We start from the raw sequence: 21,654 nt of genomic DNA on the forward strand, positions 1-21,654 counted from the left end.
TGTGCCACCATCGCTGATTTATCTTTAATATTCCATATAAAACATTGTTTAAATTATGACGAGATGGATACATTTACTTATAAATATGCAATTGATAGAACTCTGAGGAAGGAAAATATGCTGATTTATAATTCAGCAGGCCAACAGTGTGCAAATATATATTTGAACCAAATTTCTCAAATGCAATAGTTATCAAGTAACCACAGTTTCTTAAGGGAATTGATGATTGTTCTGGCAATGTGAGGATAAAAGAGAGTAGTTGAGAACAAGTTCTGATAAGCAATGTGTTGGTGATCTAAAGAAAAGGATTTGGGGTATAGCCCAGTGGTAGAGTGCTTGCCTAGCACAACAAGGCCCCTGGGTTTCATGTAAAGAAAAGGTCTTGGGGTATATCCCAGGGGTAGAGTGCTTGCCTAGTATGTATAAGACCCTGGGTTCCATCTCAAGAAAAGGACTTGGGAGACAGCCCAGTGGTGGTGTGCTTGTCTAGCATACACAAGGCCCCGAGTTCCATCTCTAGCAACATACACCCACACACACACACACCCACACACACACACACACACACGGAGAGAGAGAGAGAGAGAGAGAGAGAGAGAGAGAGGCTTTTCTAACTGTAAGAAAAACTGGCTGCAACTTTGATTGACAGTAAAGCTAATGGTCACCTCTAGTGAACTTAATTGTAAAGTCTATGAATGTTTTTTCTGATAGAACTAAGGAGAAAAATGATTTTGATTCTTATTACTTTTTTTCATTAATTGTATGAAACAGATTATTTTAGTCTAAATGTTTCTGAATATACTGTATATATGTGCTTTCCAGAAGGTCAGGACTGACAGCTAGAGATCTGGCTCTGTGTGAGTATGTTGTACTTTATTTTACCATTTTAGTAACAGTGCTTTCTAAAATAATATTAAATAAAAAAAAGCAGGCATTAAAAGCTGAAGTCAAATGTACCATTATATAACTTAGGTATACAAAACTCTAGTAAAATTAAAAGTATTTAAAATCATTTTTATTATTTTTATTTTATGTGTATGAGTGTATTGCCTTCATATATGTAAGTACCTGTGCTATGCAAGGTCCCAGAAGTTGGAAGAGGGTGCTGAATCCCCTAGAACTGAAGTTATGGAAGGTTGCTAACTGTCATGTGGATGCTTGGAATAGAGCCTGGGTCCTCTGCAAGAGCAGCCGGTGCTCCCAACTGCTGAGCCATCTCTCAGGCCCCAATTAAAGCATTTTAGGATGCAGGATGAAGATCAATAACATTCTACTTACCGAGCCATCTGTAGGTGCTTTTTCCTCAAAGTGACCAATGTCACTAGCAGCAGCCCAATTAGAAGGGTGCTAAGGATGGCCAGCACTGAGATCACCACCACGTTAGGGTTCATCTCTGTAACTAAAGAGAGATAGCACACATAGCCCTAGGTTATTCAACACAGGAACTATACCACATGCTATAGGTTGCACATCATTCTGAAAAGCGCTGAATTTATACTGGCGATGATAATGACAACCGTGTTTCTCGCAGCCAACCATCACTTTGTCTTCATGTTTAACTCTGTAGGCTGACAGATGGTACTTAGGTACCTGGAGGAACTCAGTCTGTTGCAAAGACCTGTGGCATGCAGGATGCTCTTATAGAAATGCTATAAATGTGAAAAATCTTGGTGCCAGGTTTACGTCTATTTGAAAATTAAAGATCTAGAAGGCATTACCATGCATTATCATTACTTAACATTTTCAAAAGCTTTGAAGGTGACAGGTTTTTATTTTATGCCTATGACTTTCAAGTCAGGAAACAACTGAATACTTTGTTCACAGCTAATTACGTATCTGAAAGATGCATTAGTGAGCTGCCGTCTATGGTGGTACTTTACATGTTACCAGAAGTGGTCATTCTGGTCATCAGAAGCCATATGCTCTGAGGTTTCCCATCGGCACAGACCAGGGAGCAAAAACTAGGGCTGCTCGCTTTCAGCTTGTCAAACTTCACACATGAGCAGGATGCTGAAGGCAGGGACACGTGTTGCGTGTCTTTATATAACTTCACGGTGAGCCAGAGAAGACTCATACTCTTCTTGCACTGATCAGAAATTCACAGATGTGATGGGTGTGGTGGCACATGCCTGCAATCCTAGCACTTGGAAGGCTGTGATAGAAGGATTAGGAGTTCAAGGTCAGTCTAGGCTAGAGAGTGAGTTTGAGGCCTAAGCTATAAAACAAATAAACAAACAAGACCCAGTGAAACCCCAAAACTGAACCAAACAAAAATTCCTCCTCCCAAATAGCAGGAAAAAAAAGTATGTCTCAGGATATAGAGATGAGACACCATTGAAATACTTTCTGGGTCCAATTTTGTAAAAAAAAAAACAAAAAACAAAAAAAAAAATCCTCCCAAAAAGCAGGAAAAAAAAATATGTCTCAGGATATAGAGATGAGACACCATTGAAATACTCTCTGGGTCCAATTTGTCTTTTCTTCTAAAAACAAAAACAAAAACAAAAAAAAACTATAGACCGAAGACTAAAAGCAAAACAAAGCAAAATCCCACCCCACTCATCACTAAATACTGCAGCTAGAGGCAGGGCTAGTGTCACACAAGCAGGAAAAAAAAATATGTCTCAGGATATAGAGATGAGACACCATTGAAATACTCTCTGGGTCCAATTTGTCTTTTCTTCTAAAAACAAAAACAAAAACAAAAAAAAACTATAGACCGAAGACTAAAAGCAAAACAAAGCAAAATCCCACCCCACTCATCACTAAATACTGCAGCTAGAGGCAGGGCTAGTGTCACACACACAAAAACAAACCCATTAAAGGGACAGTGTGCTATGAGGAGGTGGTTTTTTTTAACAGTCTTCACAGAAGGTCTGCAGAGTTCTATAGGAGTAACATGTAGACTACAGCCCAGAAGAAGAATGGAGAGGCCAGCATTTTTTATCCCAGACCTTGCATTCATTTCTGATTTTCCCATCTACACTTTCTGCCAGATTAGATGGGATTCAGTAACCACGTTGTAAATATTTGATCAGTGCCAGCTGAGGACCAGCATTAACACAGATAAAAGCAATTTGATCAGGGGACTGTGCCTACCCACTGCAGAAGGTGAGGATAAAGGTGGTGATCTTGGTGATCCCTCTAGCATTTGGGCAGCATCCACAGGGCTTTCTGTATCTTTACTTCTAACTTTCAAAACAGCTTAAACTGCATATATTATTATTCTCTATTTATATATTACATTATATAAAAGACTCCAAGGCAGTACTCATCTTTCCTTAGATCATAGTCTCCCCAAGTGCACTTTGGGATTGGAGTCATGAGCTCCCTGGACCCCTAGCTTGGGATGGCTCCAATGGAACATTAATTCCATTAAAAAAAGATAGATTGTATATATTTTAAAATAAACACTAAAGAAAATACAGAAAGAAATAACTTCCAAAGAGCGGATTCCCCCAATGTGTACAGTTACCCAATGTGGAGACAGCGATGAATGTGGGGACACTGGGGCTGTCGTGGCTGAAGGTGGTGACACTGCAGTTGTAGGCCGTAGCGGGGAGCAGGCTGGAAATGGTCACCACGTGAGAAGCAATGGCTATTGGTTCCTGGCGCAGAAAATGAAGTATGCTTCATGTTATCATCATATATTTCATTTTTAAACTTATTTTTCCAAACCACGGAGGTCATATATAAAGTAAAAACAGTTACAAAATGGAAAAGGTTAATAGTGAAAAACCTTTCCTGCTTTTTCCAACCCCACCCACCCCATTCACTCCCATGGAAACAGCCATTATTGCTGGATGGTTTTCTTCTTATACATATTTTAAGGATGCATAAACATGTAACACAGGATTAAGAATCATTAATAGTGATATACTTTATACACTGCATTGCATAATTTGACCTGAGTTATCAATATATTTTGGCGGTTTCTCTATACAAATTCAGGTTAAACTGTCATATCCTTTTTAAAAAAATTATTATTACTATTTTTATGTGTATGAGTGTTATGCCTGCATGTAGGTAAGTGCACCCATGTCATGCAATGCCCGTGGAAGACAGAAGAGGCTGCCAGATCCCCTGGAACTGGAGTTATGGACAGTTGTTAGCTGCCATGTGAGTGCTGGGATTCAAACCTAGGTCTTCTGTAAGAATAGTCAGTGTTCTTAACCATGGAGTCATCTCTCCAGCACATATCCTTTTAAAAAATATAATTTATTAATTTTATTTTAGTGTATGAGTATATTGCCTACATGTGTGTAAGTGCATATGTGTCATTCAGTGCCCGCCAAGGTCAGAAGAAAGTGTTGGATTCCCCTGGGCCTGGAGTTACGGACGGTTGTTAGCTGCCATGTGGGAGCTGGGAACCAACCTCTGGTTCTCTGCAGGAACAGCCCATGCTCTTAACCACTGAGCAATCTGTCCAGCCCCTTAAGCTATTGTATCCTTTTTAAGGGATGCATATAAATCCACTGAAAGTTCAACCTTCACCAGCTTCCTACTGATGGCTTAAATGTCATTTCAAAAACATGGGAACATATGTATCTATTCACAGTCACCTTAATATATTTATGTATGTGAGATGGTTAATACTGATTGTCAACTTGACATGATTGGGAATCACTTGGGAGACAAAGAATTATTTACACTGGTTTAACCTCTGGGCATGCCCATGAGAGGTTACCTTGGTTAGGTTAATTAAATGAAAAGACCCACCCTAAAGGAGGACTGCCATCATTCTCTGGGCTTGAATCCTGGGCTGCATGAAGAGGAGGAAAGTGACTGAGCAGTAGCAGAACATTCATTACTCTCTGCTTCCTGCCTGCAGATACAGGTGATCAGCTTCCTCAGCCCTTCTGTCAGGACTTTACCATGATGGACTGGACCCTGGAAATGCGAGCCAGCATAAGCTCTGTCTCTCTTAAGTTTCTTGCCTTAGGGTATTTTATTACAGCAGCAGGAAAAGAAACTGACAGTGTGTATAGATGTGCACACACACACACACACACACACACACATACACCCATGTGAATTCTGGGTGTGGTGGCACTTGTCTTTAATCTCAGCCCTCAAGAGGCAGAGACAGGTGGATCTCTGTGAGATCCAGGCTAGCCTGGTCTACATAATGAGTTCCAGGCAGGCTGGGACTAGGGAGACCCTGTCAAAAAACAGAACAACCCCCCCCCCAACACACAAACCATGTGAGGGAACATACATAAACACTCATACGCTGCTAGTTAACATTTTATGTTGGGAGCCTGAGGCTCAGCCATATCTCGGGGCTGCTGGCAGACCTGAGTTTGGTGACCTCTCCATTCAGGCCACAACCTTGGCTCACAGCCGGGGCCAAACAGCCTTGGCCCAAAACCTTGGCTTGCAGCCGGGGCCCGCAACCTTGGCCCACGGCCTTGTTCTCTTTTCCAGTAAATAGCCTTGTTTTCCGTTAGTCAGTAGATTCCTCCCTTAAAGTACATCAGGCCCCTGTGTTCTGATTGATATGATTACTCATTCTTCACTTCTTTGTTCTCATTCTCTATTTAAACTCATGTTTGTGCTTCAATAAACGAGACTTGATCAGAGCCCTGTCTTGTCTCCATTTCTCTTGTTGCTTGCCTCATCCACATCCCCACTCCCCAATCCAGGTACTTAGTGGCAGTTTCCGCGGGTTAGAACTGAGTCACATTGCAGGGTGGCCTCCCATAATTTTAGTTACTGGGCCAAAAAGTATATCTTCTTACTGCTAAAAGTATTGAAAAATAGTCTTCCATAGACATTTTCTAGCTTGTCTGCCTGCTGCTGGTATGTGGCAATACCTGTTTTCCCACATTGTTTTTCTATCACAGTATATTTGTATGTAGGTTTTTCCAATATTACCAATGAAAATTGTACCTAGTATTTTTATTTTGTAGTTTTTAATCATGTGTGAAGTTGATCAAATTTTTCATATGTTGAAGATTTTTTTTGTCCTTGTTTTTCTATAAAGTATTTTTTTGGGGGATATTGGCCTTCTTCATTTTGATTTATACTGTTTCTTTAAACTTAAGAACCCTACCCATGGGGCTGGAGAGATGGCTCAGTGGTTAAGAACACTGGGTGCTCTTGCAGAGGACCTGGGTTTAGTTCTCAGCACTCACATGGTTGCAAACAACCATCCATAACACCAGTTCCAGTTTTAGGGGGACCTGACACCCTCTTCTGGCCTCCATAGGCATTGCTCACATGGGTGTAATTACATACATGCAGGTGAAACACTCATAAAAAAATAAATGAATAATAAATAAATAATAAAAATTTAAGGAACCTTCCCATTTGCCCACCTTTTCTGATTTTACCATGTCCACCATAAGCATGGTGACAGGGGGTGCTCAGAAATAGTATTAGTTTTTTTTAAGAAGAACTAATTGCTACTTTGGTAGATCCATGGCCAGACCAGTGATGTATACACTATACAATGTAAAAAGACAGCTAGCATAACACTCTTTTCAAAAGAAGACCCTAAGACACCTGTACCTAACAAGATGGCGGCTAACAGGACGGATTTCCCATCCTATCCATCTCCATGTTCCAGAAAAGAATGAGTGTAAGGAGAGAACGACTTTCCCTAACACAACTCAGTTATAGTTGGCAGTTGACTAGCCACTGTGCCTCTCATGGAAGACACTGCCATAGCTACAGAGAAGAAAATCCATTACTGGCAGAGGAGTTGTTTTCCACAAAGATTCTTTGGACAGAAACAGCTACTCATCACAGATCAAAAGAGATAAATTTGTAGGGAAGAATGTCAAAGAAGGAGAGGAATCAAAGCAAATTATCTCAGCCTGAAAAGATTTGTTCTCACTGCAATTCTTCTCCGCCCTCCCGACCCATGGACTTCATTATTAAAGAGCATCAATCATTCACGCTTAGAGGCTTACTCTACACCCTGCAGTCCATGAACTCCCCCACTAACCTGTCTATTTCCTTCTCCCTCTGCCTGTAAAGTATGTTTTTTTTCCGTGTGCCTTTGCTACCCCCAGAGCTGAAAGTCTATTTCTTTCATTCATCATGACCTGAAGAATGATAAGCTTTTTAAAATCATTTCTTCAGCAATAACCATATCTCAAATTTTTATCTTTTAAAGTCTCTCAGCAATATGAATCTTTCTTGAGGTACTTAAATTTTACTTATTTCTCGACGTTCTATAATAGTCAAAAGGATCTAAAAATGTTTGAAGGCAAGTGTTGGTTTTACCGTTTGTGTCCTCTAAGGTGCCTTTCAAAAAATGGGCAACTGGTTCATAATTGTTAGATTGTGTTTCATATGGCAGGGTCGACCAATCTTTTCATGTCCTGGAGTGACTAAGGATTGAGGACAAATAAAACGAATAAAAAGAAAACTTTTCACATGAAAGTCATATTCCACACACAATGTCAGTTTCTATCATGGACACATAAAAGAACAGACAAACAATTGTCATATTCTGTAGTCCCAAGAAATAGAAGGTTTTTACTTTACTCAGTTAGCCTTAATCAAATTTAACTCGGAAAGTCAAGGCGAACAGTACCTGGGGTTTGGCATCACGACTAGAGCCAAACTGTTGACAGAAGACTTCGAAGAAATCAGCGACACCTTCTTCAACCCACAGCAGGGTCACCGAAGTCTGGGTTTTGTTCACAGCAAAGAGTGACTTTGGAGGAGCTGGTTCTGAGGAAAGAGCAAGTTTTAAAAATGGTATTAACTTATTCTTTCTTCTTTTACTGAAAAGCACTTGAAACATCTGGAAAGCCCATAGGTAAGCAGCTAAAAAGTCTCTATTTTATAATTGCTTTTGAAATGTGTCCGTCCACAAAGATAGTCATCTAACTCTGAAGGCAGAAGCTTTGGGTCTTTCCTCGACTTTTCTGCTTCTCTTTTTGGAGCACTTCTCTTTTCACTGCAGCACTATAACCCTAATCTATTAATATGTTTTGTGTCATCTGTCGGGTGTTGGCACCGTCCTGACAATACACAATGGTTTTGGATGAGACACAGAAATCTGTACTTTAAAGAAAAGACTGGGAGAAAATATAAAAGGGCCTCCCGTTCTTAACGACATGATTTGGATTGGGACTCAGCCAACAACCTGTTTTCCTTTCCCTGGGTTCTCCTCTTGAGTCAGAAGAAAGGATGCTTGAAATTGTAGTGAAATTAAGAGTGATAACTCTAAACAGAAAACGTGATTTTTTTTTTAAAAAAAGAAAAGGATGAGGGAAGTGAACTAGATGCTTGATGACATGTAGGAGATACATTTTTTTATTTTAGATGTTTTGTCTTGATCAATAAAGATTAATCTGTTAGTCAATGAAGCCATTCTGAATTAGCTTCTTGTTCATTTCTGGTAACTGAGTCACTGGTTTAGTTGACTTGAGACCAAGCCCTTCCTGGTCCTCTATTCTGCTAAGTGCTCAGCCATCACATCTCCATTCCTGAATCTCTTTCATTCCACCCTGTGGATGGTGTCTTTAGATCCTCTAGTATGTAAGGAGCTGAGCCTGAACTCCAGGTCTGAAGTTCAGGTCCTTGTTACCTGCTACCAGATGCCCTTGACATCGCCTGCCTTGGCACAGTGAATCTTCTCCCTCCAGGTGGGCCAGGCATGTGCTTTCCCACTACACTGCCTCTCAGATGGCTAGGTCTCTGCTGTGGCTCTTCCATTGTTTTTAGTTGAACTTCTTTATCCTTTCTGTCCTACTTTCCCAAGACTGGTCCCCAGACCCTGGATTTTCAGTGTTTGAATGTTCTGTACACTAGTTGACCCCTTTCAGGTCTTTTGTGGGCAGGTTTGGACTTTGTTTCTAGAATGACATCATCGTCATGTTCCTGTGAAGAAACAAGAAGTATTTAAAAATCATCCTCAATAGAATTTATTGCAGGTGCCCTAAACTTGAGTCCAACTAGAAAGAGGCATATTTCGCATTTCTTTCCAATGGTAATGTGACATGCTTCGGCAAGAGGCTAAAGGAAAGAAGTGATGGATCAGCTTTGGACAACTGAAATCGAGAAATGATTCCCTTTTCATCGCATGTATTATCTACTCCCCGAGGCTTGGGACTCTCTCACTTCTCTTCTGAAGAAAAGAAACAGATGAAACTCAGAGTTTCAGAGGTCAGTATCTGCGTCCACATCCTTCATATGTCACTTCCGGGGAGATTATGAATCAGATATAAGTGTTGCAATGATTCCCACTAGCTTAGAAATGGATCTTTGGAAGCTAGTGTGAGGTGATTGGGGCAGTACTGGATAACACCAGGTTTTATCTTTGTTTTAAAGCACACAGTACAAAGCCATTCGCAGTGGCACACATCTGTAATCCCAACACTTATGGGATAGAAGCAGGGAGATAAGAAGTTCAAGGCCAGTCTCAGATACATAGAGAGTTTGAGATCAGTCTGGGCTACATGAGAACTTGTCTCAAAAACCAACTTAACAAATATAAGTAAGTAAAAAATAAGGGGGAGATAAGTTAGTGAAGTCCTTGCCACATAAGCATGGAGTCCTGAGTCCAGATCACCTACATAAAAAGTCAATCATGGTAGTCTGGTCTGTAGTTACAGCACTAGGGAGGCAAAGGCAGGCAAAGCCCTACAGCTCACTGAGCAGCCAGTCTATCTGAGTCAGCAAGTTCCTGGTTGAATGAGTTCTTGTCTCACAAAATAAGAAGATGGAGAGTGATTGAGGAAGACACCCAATAGGAATCCAATAGGAATGTTGCCCAACTCCTAATCTCTGGATTCAACTTTTCACAAGAGCATTTTCTCTCTCCCCTCATCTGCTGATAAAATATATCATTAATAATTCCCTATATTGCTGGGTGTGATGGTGCATGCTTTTAATCCCAGCACTCAGGAAGCAAAGGCAAACTGATCTCTGTGAGATCGAGGCCAGCCTGGTCTACATAGCAAGTTCCAGGCCAGCTGGGGTTACCGGGAGACCCTCTCTTAAAAAAATTGTGTTGATATTATTTGAGGTATTTTTTGGGCTAAAAACTGCACATTGAACTAAATCTCAATGGTTACTTTTTACTGTTTTTTAGTTTATTTTACCACTATTATATTTATTTAATGTGTGTGTTTGCTGGACGCATTCCACGTTGTGTGTGTGGAGGTCAGAGAATGAGCGTAGGCTCTCTCCTTCCACCATGTAGGTTCTGGGGACTGAACTCAGGCCGTCAGGCTTGGTAGCCAGGCCTTCAATTGGAAGCGTTAGGAGGACTATTCCTTTCTGTATGTTAGAGCCGAAGTCTAGAAATCTTGGTTAAAATGGATCCCCTTTTATGCTCTGTCTCCTCTTCTGACATGCATGGTCAGCTTAGCTACACACCTTCAGGTGATTCAAACAACCCATGTTTCTCATGCACAGGCAGAGGAGGCGAATGCCTGTGATAATGAACACAGTAACATGCTGGGACACTTTGACTGATGACTGTGTTTGCCATAGGATGAGTTGTGTGCCTTTAAAAGGCACGTGCTGAGACCCTAACCACACGTACCACAGGACATGACTGGATTGCCTGTTGGAGACTTTGTGTAAGTGATTCAGTCAGTATTAGACCATTTGATCTCTGCTTTAGTCTGACTGTTATCCTTATAAGAGAAAATTCAGGCATACAAGGGAACACCAAGAATGCATGCACACTATGAAAAGACCATATGAGGGCACAGTTGCGAGTGCTCATCTGCAAGACCAGGACAGAAGCCTCCAGGGAAGACAACTCTATTGGCTGTGATCTCTTCTTCTCGGACTTTGTATCTAGCTACTTTTCTCATTGCCGTGTTGTGATAAGAGGCAACTTATGGGAGAAAGGATTTATTCGGACTCATGGTTTCAGGGTAACAGTCCATCATGAAGGGGAAGGCATGGCAGCGGGAGCAGCTCATGACTGCAGCTGCATGAGGGTGAGGCTGTTTGATCACATCTGGATGAGCCAGAGAACAAAGAGATGGGGATGCTGGCACTTAGCTAACTTTCTCCTTTCCCCTTATTATTTAGTCTAGGATCTCCTCACTGCCCACATTCAAGTGGATCTTCTTCAGTTAGTCTTTATTGGAAAGGCACCCACAGACACACCCAGGTGCTTTTAAACCAACCATGAGTATGACGACAATTAACCATCACAGACTTCCAGGTCCCTGAACTGTGACAAAAGAAATTTCTGTTGCTTACACCAGTCAGCCTGTGGTATTCTGTTACGACAGCCCTAGACTACACATACAGTCTCTTTTTAAAAAAGATATTTCATTTATTATTTTAATTTTATGTGTATGAGTGTTATGCCTGCATGTAAGTAAGTGCACCTGTGTCTTGCAATGCCCGTGGAGGACAGAAGAGGCTGACGGGTCCCCTGGAACTAGAGTTACAGACAGTTTTTAGCTGCCATGTGGGTGCTGGGATTTGAACCTGGGTCTTCTGCAAGAAGAACCAGTGTTCTTAACCTCTGAGCCACATCTCCAACCCCCACATACATTCTCTTACTATTAAAACATCAAATTCAGTGTAGTCCATACAGCAGCAGGATAGGAAGACCCTGATGGAGAGTAACTGGGATTTAAAGAGTGCATATGTACTTTATATAGTGTAATGTCAGGTAAATCTTGGGTATAGATTATGCACTGATTTTTAATTCTATTTCTCAGATGGCATTTTGTTTATTATTTATTTATGTTTGTATTTGTATGGAGTGGTGGTGCATGGGTGTGTGCAGGTATGCAAGCACACTGTGTTTGGGTGTGGGTGGTGGCCAGTCTCAGGTCTCTTCCTTAACCCTTCTCTGCCTTTTTTTTTTCTTCTTTTATTTATTATTTTTATTTTGTGTGTATCGGTGTATTGCCTGCATGTATGTAAGTGCACCTATGTTGTGCAATGCCCTCGGAGGTCAGAAGAGGGAGACATCGTTCAGTGACCCCTTCATCTGTCCCGTGTGGCTTCTCTGTGACAGTCCCCACTGTTTTCCCTCTGTCCTTGCCACTTCAGCGTCCCTGATTTTTCTTGGAAATGGTCAAGCACATTGTTACTTCCAGAGAGTTCCTCTATGGTTCTCTTTGTCCCCCTAACCACCTCCTGCGTGCTCAATTCTTTGTCTTAGCCCCTCATCTTCTCCATGTTTGAACTCCAACGTCACCTTCACAGTGATGTTTACCCTATCAACCAACACCACACTAAAAGCTGCCTGTGCTTTTCTGTCCCATTTAACACCCTTGGAGCTATACGCAACATCTTTGCTCCTTTACTATAGTGGGTCTAGGAATTTTTGCTAGTTCTAGTCATTTTTGTATCTTCAGAATCTAGAATAATGTGTAGTATAGATTAAATGTTTAATAAATATTTTTTGACTGGCAAAATGCATGGAAGTTTGAAAAGTATATGACCTTAATTATTTCATTAGTATCTGTTAAAATCAGCATATAGCTACACATGGTATAAATACATATGGCATAGTGTAGGAATGAATTTTGTAGAATGGACACAATCTGGACTAATGTTGACTTTTAATTAGCCCAGCAAAACCATGTGCTCTTGCGTCTTGTGACCTGGGCACCTAATCTTGTTTCCTTGGCAACCTCAATTTGGTACTTCACCCCCCACCCCCCAAATAATGAATGAATGAATGAATGTGGGTATGCTTGAGAATTAACATATCAAAGTGCTGAAAAAGGCATACCCGTCTCCATGGCAAACAGTGAAGTCTGGGAAGGATGCGTGACCTTGGGTGAGTGAGATACTCTAGAACTAGGGATGGAAAGGCCGGGTGATCTGTTAAAATTAGGGTGGAACCAAACTTGTACTTCTGCAATTGAAGATGGAGAAACTATTTTGAATAAAATTATGGGCAGGGCCTGACTTGAGGTCACAGTTCCAGAGAAACAGAGTTCCAGTGGTAGTTTCTTCAGCACAGTTCCAAGAGACATTTGGGGAGTGGGTGTACTCTGAGTTTGGGCCCACTCTTTTTTTTTTTTAAATTTTATTATTTTTATTTTATGTGTACGAGTGCATTGCCTGCATGTGAGTGCACCCATGTCGTGCAATACTGCGGAGTCAGAAGAGGGCTTTGGGTTAAGAGCAGTCAGTGCTCTTAACCGTGGAGCCATCTCTCCAGCCCCTTGGGCCCACTCTTAAAAACTAAATTTAAGAGTCAGGCTTTTTGTTCAGGTAATCATAATGTTGACATATAAATTCCAATGTGTAGATAGGCACTTCCTTATAATCCATCTTTTTTTTTTTTCTCTTTGCTGTATGGACTCCTTAGCTTGCATTTTGATCCTGCAGTACCCTTTCTTTTTGTGAGGGAAGATAAGGAGGCTCACGTACTAGCAGAGGAGTCAAGAGAAGAGAGGAGAGGGGTAATCTTAAATGTCATGAAGATATGACTCATAACACTTAAGGCATTTCTTGCCCCAAATAAGGACTTAACATATCAAAGCAATCATTTCCAACCTGTAACTGGAACAAAGGAAGAAACAAGTTCTCAGGTAAAAGTGAGGTCACAGGGCAGCTCGGTCTGAGAGGCTGAGCTTCATAGAGTCAGAACTTATAGTTAAACTTGACCTGTGTCCACAATTATTTATAATCTACTGGACAGATGGGGGGTGGAGAGAGAGAGAGAGAGAGAGAGAGAGAGAGAGAGAGAGAGAGAGACTCACTAAATTCCTAACATACCAAATAAGTTTAAAAAATCTTATCCATGCCAAATTATGTCATTAAAAATTTTCTAATTTTTACGGAAGTCTTCATGACTGAGATTAAGAGCATCGAGCTAATGTCCCAATATCCAATTTCCAAAAAGGGAATCGAAAACTATAGAGTGGGTGTGTGAGTTTCCTCACTCTCTGTTACATGGTTACCAAAAAAACAAAGACTCGAGAAAATAAAATGCACCCGAATCCAGGAAGACTTAAGAAACAGGTGCATCAAAAATACTGGTCTCCTTTTCCAGCCCCAGGTCCAATGGTGTATGAAAGGAGTCAGTCCATCCAGCTTTAGCTTGCTCACAGGGGAGCTACACCTCAGACTCTCCTAGCCTTGTCTCTGGCCTGTGTGCACATGTCTGTGGCTAGGATAAAGAGGAAGTTTCACAATGGTGGTTTGCAAACGCTGAGTTTTGGTTTTCTCTTGCCTCACTGGCTGTCCCTTCTCACTCTGTCTCGATGGTATCTCCTCTCAGTCTCTAAGTGCTAGAACTGTCTTGTGGGCTGCAACTAGGGCTTCTCATTTCTGTTTCTAATTTGTACTCAGGACTCTAATTCAGACTCTATAAATCCAAAATTTCTATTTCCAGACCATAAATTCTTTGTGATCTCCTGACAAATATCAGTCATCTCCTTGCTGGCCACCTACACTTTGATTTCCTGTATTCAGGAAAGAAGAACGGTGGTTTTTCAACTTGACCCCTCCCTGCCTTAATTAATTCCTCCACCAATTCTGCTGGTCTCTGCAGTCTTGGTGAGTTGTAGAACCACCCACCACAATTGCTCAAGAGTCAAACTTTAGAGTCCTTAATTTCTCTTTCTCTCATTTCCAACCTCTGCTCAAAATAAAGAAAAGGCCCTGGGTCTCAGCCTCCAGAATAACTCCATAACCCTTGAATTCTTTCCACATTGTTCCATCTCCATGAGAACCTCTTTAACTAATGTTAACATTACCCTCATTTCTCATCAGACTTACTTGACTTAGAATGATCATTTTCAAATTAGGATAACTAAGCTCTTTAATGATCCCTCTACTTTCATTATTGGTTCAACTCTACTTTTTTCTGACTTTATTATTTATTCATTATGTGTGTATGTATGTGTCTGTGCACGTATATATGCCTGTGTGTGTGCGAGCACTTGGATAATGCCAGAAGACCGTGTCTAGTGTTCTCTTCCATCACTTTCCACCTATTCCTCTGAAACAGGGTCTCTTCCTGAACCCAGGACTCACTTCTAGACTAGACTGAAGCCAGCAAACCCAAGAGATCCTCCTGTTTCCACCCCTTCCACTTAACAGTGGGGTCACAAGTGTTTGTGTTGACTGATGAGATTGTCACGTGGTTGCTGGGATCCAAACTCCAGTCCTCACAGTTGAGGAGCAAGCACTGAAAACTGCTGAGCCACCTCTCCAGACGCTTTTCCCTCAAACTATCAGAGCATTATGTTAAATATCAGCCTGATCGAGTATGTCCTCTAAATGACTTCTTGTTCTACAAATAAAACTCCACCTCCAGGCCTTAAAAGACCTACACAACTTGGCTTCTGCCCAATCTCTGTGTAGCATGCTTCCCCAGTCTGATCATGACCTTTTACCATTCAGAGCTCAGATTCCAGGGCTTCTGCATAGAAAGCTTTTACCACAGTGGCTTTCCACCTCATAATACTAAACTTTGATGCTCTGCAAAGCATTTGTTACAGTTCCCTCCCTCCCTCCCTCCCACCCTCCCTCCCTTCCTCTCTTCCTTCTAGACAGAAAGCAAAGTAGCCCTCTGGGACACGACTACAAGTAGTCTAGTATCTGAGCAAAGTTTAAGAAAGGTTTTGATCATTTCTTTTTCTGTGACGTGGGGAAATTGATTCTCTCCTATAAACTTACCAAGTCCCTCTAAAGCTGGCCCAGATTCCAAGTGGATTCACCAAGATTAGACAATGCGACTGGTACTGGTTACATCCCCAGTCATGAGGGCCAATGAACCCCTGAATATTATAAGCCTGAGATACAGATTTGATTAGCAGTTGTGTAGATTACTTAAGGGTCTGTGATGATATAACACCACAGCTCCATGAATCTAGTGAGAACCTTAGATACAAATAAAATAATTGGCTCAGCATGCAACAAACAGCCTGCTACTGATATGTCTCTGCCTCCTCCTTCATCTCTGCCTCCTCTTCCTCCTCCTTTTCCATCTCCTCCATCTCCTCTATCTCCTCCTCCTTCTCACCCTCCTCCTTCTCAACCTCCTCCTCCTCCTCCTCCTCCTCCTCCTCCTCCTCCTCCTCCTCAAAAAACCTCCATCTCTTTGTCCTTGTCCTCGTCCTCCTTCTCCTCTTTCTCCTCCTTTTTTCTTGTCTCCCTATAGCCCTAGCTGCCTTGGAACTTGCCATGTTGTAGACCAGGCTGACCTCATCTCACAGAGATCCTCCTGTCTCTGCCTTTCCAGTTCTGGGGTTAAAGGTGTGTGCCACCATGCCCAGCTGATACATTTCTTCTTCTGCGTGTATTGTTGATATGACAATTGAAAATGCTTGGCAAGTGTTTGAAAAAGACTCTATACCCTTTACATGCCTTCTTGGATGACCTTCCATTATTCTGGGCTCATTTGTAGCTTGGCTTCTTTCTACACAGGTAGACCCTACCCTCCATGGCATCAGAAAGGTATTCCAAAAAGGCCTTTATCATAGAGAAGGTAAACTGCAGGCTAGTCCAACTGATTTTGGTCTAAGATCAACAATAGTTTCTTGATTTGAATCAGTCCTGAAATCATTTGTGTATCAAAGGTGTATTTTCCTTTAAAGTAGAATTAATGTAACTTCAGTGATGGACAGAATGAATCCTATGGAGAAACTAAAAATGACTAGAATGAAAGTGTTGTGAAACAATAACAAAAATTCCCTTCAATCCAGTTCTCATCAAAGAAAATGTTATTTCATTTCTCTGAAAGGTGCCACTTGCTTTGGTTAAATATTAACTAGAACACTGTTTTAACTCTGAGCTTTGCAATCCAGTTCAATAACATGTACTGAACAGTTACAGACAGTAAAGCATTGTGCTGTAGAAAATTGAAGGCACTTACAAAATACATTAATGTGATTAGCAGAATACAGACTTTTACACAGAGGGATAAAAAGTTGGATTATTTAGTTATCTGTGGGAAAAGATAGGTACATTATATAGAGATGTCTTGCTTTCAAGCTAGAGACAGTATTCCATCTGATACTGATACACCAATAAAACCTTATTGACTGTACAGGTTACATGATTCAGTGGAAATCATTCCCTGGAACTTGCTATTTTTATCTTGAAAAGTTTAGAAGAACTTTCTCACCTGAGTTAGATAGTCCTGTCTACTAGTGAAACATGGGAGCTCAAAACCACATGATGTTTGAGAAACTATTATGGTAGCTAATATATTTTATGTAGAATAACTGTACCAGTTCTTCCCTTCAACCCCAGTGCTGCATGAAATGGTAGGGAAGCGTGCAGTAAGCACACTCATGAAATGGTAGGGAAGCGTGCAGTAAGCACACTCATGAAATGGTAGGGAAGCGTGCAGTAAGCACACTCATGAAATGGTAGGGAAGCGTGCAGTAAGCACACTCATGAAATGGTAGGGAAGCGTGCAGTAAGCACACTCATGAAATGGTAGGGAAGCGTGCAGTAAGCACACTCAAAAGTTGTTTTCTGATAAGACCGCCTCTGAATTCGCATTTTAAGGGAGACTAGAAAACAGGTTGACATGGAGAAAGCAGTCAGGTCCTGAGGAACACTTACAGGTGCACTACATGATAATCCTTAGGGAAGGCGGGCGCATGGCGCTCACATGGTTCCAGTCACCTGGAAAGTAGTTTTGAGCAGAACTTCCTATCCATGAGGACAATACTATAAATCAAAGTTCCAACTGATAGGAAAGTGATTTGTTTTTTCTGTGAAAAGATCACGCAGTGTTGGGAGCTGGTGCTGTTCACATTCCTAGAACCCAAGGACAAACTACTAGGAAAAAGAGCAGCTTATCTGCAGTGTCTGAAATGGATCATGTCGCTGATTCTCAACAGGAGCAGTACTGCCCCCTGGAGGGTATTTGGAAATTTGCAGGAATGTTTTCTATAGTCACAACCTAGGAAGCAAACAAACGTTCAAGAAGAACGTTTCAAATTGTCTCAAGTCATTTTCTTTTCAAAAAATTTTAAAAATTAATCAAGTGTGTGTGTGTGTACATGTGTGTCGGCAGGTGTGTGTGTGTGTGCCTCAGTGCTTGTGTGGAGGTCCGAGGATAACTTGCAGGAATTAGTTAACCCCCTCTAACACATGCTCTAGTTTACGGGACTCCAGGAGGGTCCCAGATTTCGAACTCAGGTCATCAGTCTTGGCGGCAAGTGCCTTTTTCCACTGAGCCCTCTTGTTGACCCCTTCATGACTTTCTAATGTGACACCGGAATAAACACATCAAAAGTATAAATTGTATTTACTTTGCTATTTCACGATATTGGAAAGGTTTCAAGGAATTAAGTAAATTAATTTAAAAAATGTAATTGTCTTGAAGAAAGGTATTTAAGTGGATTAAAGTATTACTTAAACTTATTCAACTAGTTCCATCTTCTTCTAGTAACACGTATTCAGCATGTCACGTATTTCCAAGGTCTATATAATTTGTAAGTGTTTCAGTAAGAATTTGGTTTTTATCACTGCAAATAGAACCATAAAACATTCCAAGACTCAGTGGCCCATGCATTTAGTTGTAGAGAAATATACCCTTTGGGTAAACTGAAGAAAATGATGTTTTCTTTTATTTGCTATTTTCTTTTCTTTTTAAAAAATATTTTCATGGACTGGAGAGATGGGTCAGTGGTTAAGAGCACTGGCTGCTCTTGTAGAGGACCTGGGTTCAGTTCCCAGTACCCACATGGTGGCTGACAGCTGTCTGTAACTCTAGTTCCAGAGGAATCCAATACTCTCTTTCTGACTTCTGTGGGCATTGTACGACAGGGGTACACTTACATATATGCAGGCAATACATTCATACACATAAAATAAAAATAATAAAAAATATTTTCACATATGTTCATGTATTATGAGGAGTATCTTGGTGTTATTTTTCTCTCACCTTGATTTTATATGGAATTATGAAATGATATCAACTTCTATAAAGTCACATTATTTGGGGCTGGAGAGATGACTTGGTGGTTTAAAGCATTGGTTGTTCTTGCAGAGGAACTGGGTTTGATTACCACTACCCACATGGAGATTAACCACTGTCTGTAACTCCAGTCCCAGGGAATCTGACACCCTCTTCTGACCTCTGTGGACATTGCACGACACGGTACACTCATGTTCATGTGGACGATACACTCATACACACAAAATAAAACAGTAAGTATTTTTTTAAAGTCAAGTTATTTTATCTATGAATTTCTGTCTAAGTTAATAAGGAGTAATATTTATTGTTGGATAGAGTACAGAATATTGAAATAGATGGTAAGTAACAGCCTCTGTCTTCAAAGTCCTAAGGCTTCCTGGTCTCTCTCACACCACTGAGAATGACAAACTTCCATGTCCCAGTAAAGTTTACATTCCACTCATAAAATGTCATACCAATTTGAGAGTGTTTTTTCTAGTATATCTGTTTTCTACTTATCAGAGAGAACTAGCTGTTTTTCTCTTTCGGTTCTGCTGAGTTGAGGAGTCCACATCAAACCAGGACTACAACACGGCCACTTTACACCTTACCTGAGAACTCCTCTTACCTAGCTTGACAAGTCGGAGCATGGAGGTATTGCTTCCTCTTTCAGTGCAAGCAGTAACTGAGAGGTTGTAGATGTCTCCAGGAGGCAGGCTAAGAATTGCAGTCATGACATTGCGTGTTACCTGCAAGACCATGAAAATCAAGGCCTTCAACTTCTAACAAATGAGCCAGCACCCCACCTGACACAGTAACTGCACAGCTACACAACTGCAGGGCTGTATCAGACAGCCCCTTATGATTCTATGTGACTAAATATATTATGGCTAAGTTATATCTTGTGGAAATTCTGTGAATTGCTTGAATTGCATGAATGCAAGTTACCTTAAAATGCACAGTACAGGTGAGATTGTACAATTTTGCAGTCTTCCCTTATTTAGAATGGGTATGACTTTGGTTTCATCCCATATAATCACACCAGATTTTAGAAAAGGCATTTGTTGGGTTGTTCCTGATCTGTACTTTCTGAAAAGCTCAGGAGAACCCTAGCCATGTCTATGGACTCACAATTCTACATAAAGACTATAATGCCTGTCCTCCACATAGCTAGAGGGTATCATGTGGCCCAATTCTGACCTATGGATTGCAAGTGGAAGACACACGGTGACTTATAGCTTAGTTTCCGTCCTGTAAGTGCTGGGTATCCATCTCCTCTCTTTGCCTCTCCCTACAGACTGGCGTGTGGATGTAAGGATGAAGGTGCTTCTGTAAAGACGACAACCCACATAGCAGCTGATGGACACCAAAGAGAGAGAATTGGGAGATGCTTGCCTTCTATTTTGTTTAATCCGCTCTCTTTTCATTTCTTTGTTTTATTGCAATAGTTTAACCTGTACCCTAACTAATACACTGTCAAAAATCTTAATAAATCGGGAGAGAAGAAACCAGCTTCCAAAATGTATACAAGTATTTAGATATTAGCATTACATGGTAACAATATCAATCCATGTTTGTGACAGTTTTCTTGAAAATGTTTAGAATCCTGAAGAAAGTTCAAATTTGAACTTTGTTTATTAATTTATTGGTTAGTTTTTGAGACAAGGTCTCATGCAGCCCAGGCCTGCCTCGGTCTTGCTAGGCAATTGAAGATGATCTTGAACTCCTCCTGTCTCTTCCTGCTCAGAACTCAGTTAAGAGGCTCACACCACTACACTCAGTTCTCAGATTTTAACATTAAATGAAGTGAAATCAATACTTATAATGATTTCAAATCACTGTTAAAGGATTAAGAGGTAAGTTCTCTGACAGTAGGATTTTAATTTTGGCTCACTGTCCTACCTCCAGAGGCCAAGCAGTGCCAACTGGCATACAAATATTTGCTAAATGTCCCCATAAATGTTTGCTTAACGGTTTTCAATAGCTCATTCAAACAGGTGCTCTGACGCCCAATATCGGGATTCAAAGAAACATACACTCTTTTTAATTTTCTTCTTTCCTTCTGCAACAACCATCCAGTGCAGCATTCTAGAATGGGACAGGTCAGTGGTGTCATCCCCATATGTCCAAGTGACATACAGCAGACTGTTAAAGTACTCCACAGAAGTGATTTCTGGAGCCACTGGAGCTATGAGGGAGGAAAGGGGTACACGTGAGAGTAGGAGGTTAATAACCAGGAAGGTCTGAAATCCCAAAGAGAGCTAAGACAATTAAAATTCACACCACAATATGACATCCCAGAAACAAAAGTGAAGGTTGGTGGGTCTTCGTTTCATGGGATCTCACCTTACACATCTCAGACGCAGGATAGCCAGACATGACCCTGCTGAGGATATCAAGGCCTTCAGTACAAATCAATTTCAAGTAGCCTAAGATATTTGCTAATGCAGGCATATTACTAAATCACTCAATTAATATTAAGAGACATTGGGAGAATATATTATCTAAGCAATATTGGAGAATGTGGAGTCCTGTAATATTAAATCTCCACGTGGTGCCGTAAAGGTCGACTGAAGAACAACAGGGACAACAGGGGAGAAGGGAGGGAGAGACCAGTACTCCAAGCAGGACAGAAGAAAAATGTTGTTTTCTTTATTAACATGGCAATGCCTTTGATAGTGTCTAGCCCTGTGCCTTGCAGAAAGCAGGCTCTTAACAAATGTTGCTGAAATAAATAGTAAAGAAAGAACAGATTTTTTTTTTTTTTATCATGTCCTAAAGCTGAAGATGTCTAGCACGAGGTTTTTCTCTTTGGTTCATATTCTAACACATTT

At 40.9% G+C, this 21,654-nt stretch overlaps 1 protein-coding gene across 1 annotated transcript in view; it reads right to left on the reverse strand.

The window, feature by feature from the left end:
* The window catches only part of Ptpro (protein tyrosine phosphatase receptor type O), a 243,911-nt gene that overhangs the window by 46,736 nt on the left and 175,521 nt on the right, over window positions 1-21,654 (reverse strand). Inside the window, exons 11-15 of the mRNA XM_008856033.2 lie at window positions 20,857-21,008; window positions 19,449-19,569; window positions 7,547-7,686; window positions 3,476-3,608; window positions 1,279-1,399 (exon numbers count right to left, since the gene is read on the reverse strand). Of these exons, the coding sequence (XP_008854255.1) occupies window positions 1,279-1,399; window positions 3,476-3,608; window positions 7,547-7,686; window positions 19,449-19,569; window positions 20,857-21,008 (667 nt within the window). The remainder of the gene's footprint in view (window positions 1-1,278; window positions 1,400-3,475; window positions 3,609-7,546; window positions 7,687-19,448; window positions 19,570-20,856; window positions 21,009-21,654) is intronic.

Source organism: Nannospalax galili, unplaced genomic scaffold, assembly GCF_000622305.1.
Source record: "Nannospalax galili isolate Female #2095 unplaced genomic scaffold, S.galili_v1.0 scaffold208, whole genome shotgun sequence".
In the NCBI taxonomy this organism is placed as follows: Eukaryota; Metazoa; Chordata; class Mammalia; order Rodentia; family Spalacidae; genus Nannospalax; species Nannospalax galili.